The 9,242-nt window shown below is 41.0% G+C and overlaps 1 protein-coding gene across 7 annotated transcripts; it reads left to right on the top strand.

Moving 5' to 3' along the window:
- Positions 1-487: 487 nt before the first annotated feature.
- Positions 488-9,242, top strand: LOC133909716 (uncharacterized). Of its 7 annotated transcripts, none has more exons than XM_062352267.1 (14): positions 524-810; positions 1,215-1,322; positions 1,398-1,535; positions 1,623-1,682; positions 1,761-1,814; positions 2,063-2,371; positions 3,259-3,625; positions 3,836-5,343; positions 5,428-5,513; positions 5,586-5,804; positions 6,426-6,551; positions 7,587-7,934; positions 8,643-8,758; positions 9,010-9,242. In XM_062352267.1, exons 1-14 carry the CDS (start codon positions 703-705, stop codon positions 9,165-9,167), a joined length of 3,705 nt encoding a protein of 1,234 aa, XP_062208251.1. In that variant the 5' UTR covers positions 524-702; the 3' UTR covers positions 9,168-9,242. The 7 variants fall into 7 exon arrangements, with proteins under 7 accessions (XP_062208257.1, XP_062208251.1, XP_062208249.1 ...); XM_062352265.1 differs by having other exon boundaries at positions 526-810; positions 6,423-6,551; XM_062352268.1 differs by lacking the exon at positions 1,761-1,814 and having other exon boundaries at positions 527-810; positions 6,423-6,551.

Genomic DNA, 9,242 nt, shown 5'->3' with positions numbered 1-9,242 from the left:
GTAATGCGGCAGCTGGATTTGAGAGGCTTGTCGGCGACAATAGCATGCGGTGGCGGGAGTGTGAAGGTGGCGGCGGGAGCAAATGAGAATGGGAGCTATTGATTTAGGATCAGAGGGCGACAACGCAAGCTCGGGAGCGGATTAAAAAAGGGTCGATAGCTGACTCAGCGCTCCAGTGCCACGTCAAGTCCTAGTCAGCGACGAAAAACACTCAAAACGGTGTGTGGGATGAGTTCGGAACGGGTTCACAACTTGAAGGACTTAAGATTTCTAGTTTCTGAGATGATGAACGATTTTTAAACCAACTCAATAGTTAAGGAACAAAAAATAGACTTTTTTCTTTTGCAAATCCACTAGATATTTTCGTTTAGCCATTAAATTGGATTGCTCCTTGAACTCGCAGATGCAGACAGAGGCCTGGATGGTGACCCCACCACTCTTCTTCAACTGCGTAACCAAAGCGATTCCTGTTGATGGAAGGTAGGTTTGGGAAGCTTTGGTCACCAAAATCCAAATACTCCTAGTTTTTTTTTTTTTTTTTTTTTTTTTGGGAACGGATAGTTTTGTTTGTTTTGGCGCGCCCGCCGAAAGACCGAAAATCAGAAAATGTGTGTGTGAGAGGGAGAGATAGAGGAGAGAGAGAGAGTGTGTACGACCGACGAATCGAAACATCCCCAACCCTCCACTCCGGCGGCGAGCAGGATGGCGGCGGCGGAGGACACGGACGGTGACCGCGTGATCGAGATCGTGTCGGCGGGGGCGCTCTACCGCGGCGGCGACTGGGAGCGCTTGTACTGGAGCTGCTCCAGGGTAAGACGGCCAATTAGGCCCTAGGGTTTCGCCTTCTCCTCCAAATCTTCTTTCGCCTCGCCTGGTTGTCTTCGGCTGACTTGTTGGTCGCTCGCCTCGCTCTTCCGTTTCGCGGATTTTCTCGGGGATTACTACCTTAGACCGTCGCGTAATTAGTACTTGCGTTCGATGCTCTGATTATCCTTGGGTGTTGGATTGGGGATCTGGACAGGGGCTAGTCTAGAAATGCGCAAATGGAACTGATTAAATCGCACCTTGGCATCAATTCCAGCTGCGATTGGGGCATGCTTTCATTTTTCGTTTTTAGAATTTCAGGACATGCTTTAGTCAATTATCTAATTTGATTTTGTAATTTTACCCCATGCTCGACTAATTTTTTATGCATCTTCACTCACTCATCCAAGGGCAAAGATCGGTACCCTTATCCGGTGGGTTACCAAACCGTCCGCCATTTCTCCGGGATATCCTACACCATGGAGATTCAACAGGGGTCCAGGGGGCCTGTGTTCCTGGTGAGGAGCCTTCCGCACCAACTTGGCTTGGCTGCGTATGGAAATAGATGATACCCTGATGAGCTCAATTCGCAGGTCACATCAACTGAAGGAGACTCGGCCACGGGGCAGACCCCCGATATCGCTTGGAAAAACTTCCAGAAGAAGACTGGGGCTAAAGTCAGGAACTGGCAGAGGAGAAGGAGCTTCCCTCAGAAGATTGATGGTGCTGAGGCATGTCCTCACTTTTGACACCTCTATTACTTCGCATTTCACATTGGATCAAAATGGTCATCCCTATATTATTCTGCCTATTTTTAGGGTGACTTGACAAGCAATAAACAATTAATCTACATATGGTTAATTGTGGTTCATCTGATTGTAAGTTTGTAACCCTAGTGTGTTTATTTTTCTCATACATTCAGAAAATGAAATATTTGATTTCTCTAACATCCCTAGCATATGAGCAGTTGCTTTTTGGTCAATGGAGCACCAAAGGACAAAAAAGCAGGGGTAGGCATACATAATCATCAACACTTTGATTCAAGCAATCAAGGATTAAATCTCCATGACCCTGGCACGTACACCAATTAGAATCTAGATACTTTGTTCCAGTAGGAAACAACAATTCTGTTGATCAATAGGAAGCATTGCTTGATTACTGCTTCCTTGAATAGAATTTGAACAGACAATAAGTGCACGCATTAACGTGTTTACTGTAGCCAGTTCTAATGTTTTAATTTTGCTATTGCCTTATGCAGCTTTTTGGGTTCAAAAATGCATCTGTTCAGAGATTGCTTCGTGAGCTTATAATAGATTCAACTGGAGCAGTTGTACTAAACTTGCCTTGTCCAGTCACTTCTGATGCTGCTTCACCATCAACAAATAAAGATGCAGCTGATGTTTCTGATGCTGAAGATCTGCCTGGTTGCTTGGACAAGACAGGTGGAACTGCTAAAAGAAGTATGAAGCCAAGCCAGATGGAAGGTGCCTCTAAGAGGGTCCACTACCAGGACAGTTTTGCTTCTGTTGATAACTGTAGTGAATCTGCTCAGGCAAATGCAAATGAAGTAAGCTGAGCTCTTCTTTCATAAATCCCCCTTCCCCTTGAAGTGTGATTGGTGTTTGATTACTTATGTATCAGACAATATTTTTGTCAGTCAACTATCACAACTTCCTTCGGCCTGTTGGTAATTGTCATCTAATGTATTCGTGCTCTAACAGACTTCATTTCATATCAGAACTTCCTATGGGTGATTTGATAACAATGAACGAAATTGCCATCTGTGTATTTGAATCTTTTCTGCTCTAACAAACTTTATTTCATGTGTATGTGTTGAATAAATCATCGAGTTAGACAACTATTAGGTACTTCTTTATAGCTTCGGTAATCAATATCATGCTGTAAGAATCCATAGTTTTTTTTTTGTATAAACCACCAATTGTATAGTGTTACTTTGCTTTATTTCCTTCATGAGTTACGTAGCTTTTTTTAATTGAATGCACATCTGGCATTTTTCTTTCATTAATGAATACGTACAATTTTTTGGATGATAGCTGTTATACCCTTTATTGAGTTACATGCACCAACTCACCCGAAAGCTTAAGCTTTTGAGGAAAGGTGGGCAATATACTTCAACATCCTTAGGTGAGAACTTGCACCTTAGAAATTCCTAAACCGTGAGAACGCACACCTCCTTATTGCTTGAATATTTCTGTTTGCTAATGCCATGGTTGTGCACAAAATGTCCTTTTATCACTGTTTAACAAATGAATCCGCACCACAGTCAGGATGTTAAAGAACATTGATTATCATGCAAGTTTTTAAAACTCAGTCATGTTTTATTTGCTGGTCAACCACCCTCACCTGTGCGACTTTTGAATTTTAGTTCTACACTGCTACTTCTGAGTTGAAAGACCATTATTCGATAATAATTATTGTTTTGCAATGTTCCAGGGAGGTCCTGCAAGTAAAGCACGGCTGCAAGATGTCTCTGAGTCAAGATGCCTGCTTCCATTGCTGGAAGAAATCCCTGACAATTCAAAACACACTTTGGTTGATGATAATTTGGGAGAGCCTCCCCCAAGTTCATCTCAACAAGTTGGTTTCTCTTCTGGTTATTCTTATTTAAGCTCCGAAAACTCTGATCTAGAATCAGCTGAGAAGGAAGTAGCAAAGTCTATGATGTCTATTTTGCTTCCCCAAGCTATTCCCCTTCTCAAGAAAAGTAATAAAAAGAAGAACAAGCAAAAAAAGAACAACAAATTTAGTGCTTCGGTGAGAACAGCCTCAGCTCACAACCCCTCTGATCATGGTTGCCAAGGTAACTATTTTTAGTTCTTATCGAATTATATTTTTCATGAAAAATTTGACTATCATCATAATAAAATGGTGTCCCTGGAAAGGGAAACTTTCTATAGCCAATCAAGCAGCCTACAGAAAGCAGATTTTGCAGTTTTACGACATTTGACAGATGATTTTATTCCTCTGTGTAAGAGAGTTATGATCCTGAACAATTTCTTCTCTTGAACAGGTGTAACTGTCCCTACAACTATTGTTGGAGGTACAAATAGAAATAGTTCTGAAACGTATGTCTATGGGGGATCTCTTTGTGACATGGTTAAACATGGCTCTGCTCATGATGACTTCACAAATGACGAGTCAGTGTTTAAATTAGATGAGATGAAAGATGTTGTTGCAGATAGTTTTGAGGATGATGCACAGATTTGGGGTGCTAATACATCCAAACCCACGGGTGTTCACGATCATGAGTCTGATGATGCATGCTCTAGGGAACCTAATGAGAACTCAAAGGTGCTAGATGGCAAAATTGCAGGTTATGCTGAACATTTTGAGTGTCAGGTTGGTGTACACAATAGCACAATAACACCTGATGTGGTATACGATCATGAAAAAGGCCAGTATATTTTGTCTGATTCACTCCTTGCTTGTCTAGAGGAAGAGTTCGGTGGGGAAGATAGTTCCTACCCGGCAAACTACAATCAGTGTAACAGCGATGTTGAACAAATGCAAGTTGAGCAGCAATTTAAGGACCCTACAAATTGTATGAAAGATGGCTCATCAGTTTCCATGGATTTGCCATACAACAAGAACATTGACAATGGATTGGTTGATGTCTGTGCACAAGCTTCTGCTAGGCATGGTCCAGCAGTTTCTAGTATTGGAGAGTGTTTACCAAATGTCTTGCAGGCTCCAGTTCATTCTGATGAACATAATGATACTGGAAAGTGGAGTAAGTTTCCTGTGTGTTCAACTTTGATTGGGCCAACTCCAAGCAAGGCAAAATCATCTTTGTCGCTCATGAGGGATGAACAACATCATACTGAAGTCCCAGCTGTTAATCAGAAGGAAAATAGGTTCTATGATGTAAATGATAAATGTAGAAAATTTGATGATCCTCTTGCAAAGAGTATGAGTAGTTGCAATTCTGATGATGCTGAATTTGTTGACAAATATGTTGCTTTTGAGTCATCAGGCAAAGGCAAGTATTCTAATGATGGGTCAAAAAGAGTAAACACCATTACAGCGTGGCCTGTTGGTGATAGAACTAAAGCAGGTAAAGGAAACCCACTTGGCAAAGTGCAAGAATGTCAAGCTCAATGTAGAAATGGCAATGAGACCACCATGATGTATGTCGGTTGTGAAAGCAATGTTTGTGAACACATACCTCCTAAGGGTGAACACAATATTTTTCACCACCAACCTCATCATACCCTTTCTAGCAGTAACAATACTAGTGGTCTAGTATCTAAATACACAGAAACACCAGCAAGAGGGTCAGATCATCACCTAGAGTTCGTTGGATGCTACCTGCACCCAATGCCTGTCTTGTCTATCATGCTAAACACCAAAAAGCATAGCAGCTTATACATTTGTGTACTCTGTGGCTTTCTGGAGGGCTGCCAAAGATTCCTTTATGTTTATACTATCACTCCTAAAGACCAGCAAGATGCACCACCTTGTTTTGTTGGTTACACTCCCCTTCTACTGCCCTCCTTGGAGCAGTCTTCTACAGGAAAGGTAAGAGCTTTATATGAGTGCTTTTTTTTTTTCCGGTGATGGAACATTGTATTACTTTTTATTTGATGCTTCATGTTCTTTCAGTTTCTGTTTGGAAGATCTGGTGTGCAGTTTACACCTGATGGCCAGTTTCTGGTCCTCCTGAGCAGTATCAGAATACCTTTTTGCAGGTTGTAATCTTAATCACTTAGTGGCATTGAGGAAAATGTTGGATGTATCCCTGACTATATGCTTATTGACAGGATGCAAAGCATCGATTGTTCGTGCTCTGTGTGCAAATTGGACGGATTCGAGGATAATTCTTTGAAAATTGTATCTGTTAACTTTGGTTATGTTTCACTCGTGACCAAATTGATTCCTTGTGGGACAGTGTCGTGCATTTTGATTTGTGAACCAAATTACATTGTAGCTGCCGAAGACAGCAGAAACTTGCATATCTGGAAGATGGTCACGGGGTGGAGGTACATATTTGCTGAGCATTATATGCCCTCCTTCCATCTCGAATTTCGCTGCATGGTACAATAGTTTTCCAGTAATAGTCTACTTTTCAGTTTAAAATGTTGAAATGGGTGGTCATTCTCTGTTGGAATTGTAACTATCTATTTAGATCGCCTACGTCTTAATCTATTCAAAGGATAGTCTGTCTGATAACAATGGAACTCTTTCGTGATTTTCTTTTCGAAACTAATTCCACTCCAAATTTACAAATGGAACTTTTATACTTCCATAATGTTGTGCAATAATAAAACTAGAATGCCAATTGAAGAGAGAAGTCTGTGCGAACTTTTCTGCTCCGAAGGCCTATTTGTTTGTCTTGTGGATGCACTAGTCTTGCTAATGAACACATTTTTTAAGGTATATTCTTTCACAAATTTCAAGAATTTCTGTATGTTATTTTCACAATGTTGCCGTGATGCTTTAATCATGCATTTTGTCTATGGTTGTACTTCCTTTTGCCAGGCATCCCCGTTATGATTTAGAATACATTTATTCTAGGAATTCCTTTCAGACATGAGTTAGATGTTCATACCAACTCTATGACTGGATGTCATTTATTCTCATTTTCCTTCTGTTTACAGTAGGATATATGAGGAGTATGTGATTCCTAGTTTGGGTAACGAGGGTCCTTCTATACTGGAGCTTAGAAGAATGTCAAAAAGCAACTCTCTCATTGTTGGTCATGATGGCGCAGGCAGCTTTTCTTTGTGGTAAGTTCTACTATCTTAGTTTTGTCACATTGGGTAATGTGCAGTGTCCAAGGACTGCACAACGGCTCTGTAGTGTTGCAGTAACTGTTGACTTGGTTGCTGTTCACATGTGGTAGGTTCCAAAATCTGAAGACTAATAGTATATTGGAGAGTGATAATATATGCTTCAGCACTGGTAGGAACCAGCAACATGCTATAAAATAGAATCGGACATACTTGTTATGAACATGGGCCCAGCAGCAGTGCGAGGACTGTTTATGATTACTGTAGCATGAATTGAGTTAGTTGTAAGGTTAACTCTTAAATTGGTTTGCCTTGGTTAGCTGCATGCATATCTCATGCTTTGTTAGTCAATCATGTTAGTTGCATATTTGTAGGATTCCTTGTTTAGACATAAGCTTCTTAGTGGTCAAGTTATCCATGATATGCATATAAAGATGGGATGTATCTATTATGGATTAAGGAATGAGAATCAGATAAATCTCTAGTTGCTCCCCCTCAACCAGTCTCAGAGCCTTGATGGTGGCAAGGACTGGTTGATCAAGGTTGAGTGCCCTAACCTCGGTCCTCGGACCTGTACCCAACCTGTGATATATCAGAGTGAAAGTGAGACAGAGGTGGAACACAGTGATACGGTTATAGTTATGCTCTGAAATACTCTCGGGCTTTCAGCAGATGCTCATCTCAATGTGAAATTAATATTCAGGTTTCTGGAAAGACCAACGCACTACCAATTCGTATTGCATAATGAAGGGTTCGCCTGCCTGCCTGCTCTTAGTCTTCCTTTGTGTTAATAAGTTGAAAATATAATATGAAAAGATGGCAATGCTGCTCAACTTCACTATGGTGAATGATGTTCACAACTTCATAGCATAACAATGTAACCCAGTGTGCATGCTAACAAGTTGCAAATTACAATTGATCTATACTATATGAGTTTCGGTTTGCTTTTGAGCATGGTTCTTTCTTATGATCTGCTACTTTCATATACTCTTTTAACAGACATGATTTAATGAAATGAAATAATTTTCTTAGGGACATCTCCAAGCGAACACTAGTGGCAACTTTTACAGCTCCAGGGAACATTGTCTTCCAGATTCTGCCAGTAGGCTTCTGTAGTTTGCAGGAGGATATCATTCGTGCTCCAGTTGATGACCTGGAGAATAGGCTACGAGAGATCACAGTCCGTGACATGTCCAGAGAAAAGGACAGAGAGTCCTTTCTGATGCCACCAAGAGAAGATATAGCAGTTTGGGTTCTGGTTTCTTCTGCTTCAGTAGCTGAGTATCAACATGATCTTCGAGCAAAGGAACACAATGCACAATGGAGGCTAGCGCTGCTAGCGAAGAAAAGAATTTTTATGGGAAATATTTTGGATCCAAGGTATTCTCACTTCTCCATCTACTGTTACACCATAATTTTATTTTATTTTATTGTGGTGGTGGTGGAGGGGTGGGGGGGGGGCAGGGGATGGAGCTGATTACTATGTTTGTATTTGCAAGCTATCAGCAAATACAATCCAGCCACACTGAACGGGATTTCACAAGATGAGTTTGGGTTTCAGTAGGTCTTCTGAGCCCACCAGCTACTCCTCTTCAACAACTTGCATTAGGAGGTCGCCTTGTTCAAGCAGAGCATGTCCCGACCATCTGACCAGGCACTAGTCCATGATGGACAGCCTGATTCTTCACAATCATTATGTACTGGCCTGTGACTCCATTGTCCCTGCTGGCGATCCTCGATTGATCACGGTTCCATCTTCAAGGAAACTGAAAATGGAACTTGTCGTGCTGGGGTTATCATCAACGTAGTAATATAGCATTCGATTCTTGTAACGGAGTTACATCTATAGTTTTATTTGAGGAAAGTAGTGGATGAAGTTATTGACTAGTTGCTAATTTAAAGCCCCTCATCAAGAAAGAGAAAAGGTTGAAAAACAAGAGTAGCCCAATGTTGTTGAACCATTACCCTATTAAATCTTATATCTCAGGGATCATTCCACCACGACAATACTCTTTCTAGAACTTTATGTTCAACGGCATATCATGAATGATCTTCAGTTTCTCAGTTGATATACATCTATCTTTTCAGAGCTACTGCTGTCGATGCCTCTGGTAACTATGGATTTGCTGGAACATATGAAGGTCTGTTGTATACTTGGGAATTGTCTTCTGGGAGAAAACTTGCTAGTACACAATGTATCAACGGTAAGTGACACGGCACCAATTCTTTGTAGTTTTTGTTATCGAGAGTAAGCTAATTCTTACACATTTTTCTTTGCGGATGCTACTTCAGTGTAAAGCCCACACAATGCTAAGCTGGATTTGTTCTTGTTACAATCTGTTTTACGAGTGATTTACCTGTTTCATATTACAAGTGTGTCTGTTGGGTAAATAAAGCCGTCATGTTTGTAGTCAATTGTAAGAATAGTTGACTAATCTCCAAGTTGTGCGATCAGGTGGACGAGTATCCTGTATTGCCTTTGATGCCAAATCAGGCGTAGTGGCTGTGGCTGACGATGGATGCCAGTTATTACTTTACACTCAGAAGAATCAGAAGGAGGTGCTAAGCAGTGACGCCGAGGGGCGAGGGAAGATGGGCACATGTTGGGAATAAAGTAAACGTTGTGGTAAAATAACAGGAATTTTGCAATTTTGAAAGTGTATATAAGGTTTTGGTTGTTTCTGTACT

Source organism: Phragmites australis, chromosome 2, assembly GCF_958298935.1.
Source record: "Phragmites australis chromosome 2, lpPhrAust1.1, whole genome shotgun sequence".
In the NCBI taxonomy this organism is placed as follows: Eukaryota; Viridiplantae; Streptophyta; class Magnoliopsida; order Poales; family Poaceae; genus Phragmites; species Phragmites australis.
Note: the sequence above shows the minus strand (reverse complement) of the source record. Positions and strands in the feature narration are given on the sequence as shown.

What these genes read in the sequence shown, in the direction of transcription:
- LOC133909716 (XM_062352265.1), top strand. Translation starts at nt 703, where the DNA reads ATGGCGGCGGCGGAGGACACGGACGGTGACCGCGTGATCGAGATCGTG. An exon ending in CCAGGGGGCCTGTGTTCCTG is followed by an intron (nt 1,323 to 1,397) that starts GTGAGGAGCCTT and finishes CTCAATTCGCAG; the next exon opens with GTCACATCAACTGAAGGAGA. An exon ending in AGCAGTCTTCTACAGGAAAG is followed by an intron (nt 5,344 to 5,427) that starts GTAAGAGCTTTA and finishes ATGTTCTTTCAG; the next exon opens with TTTCTGTTTGGAAGATCTGG.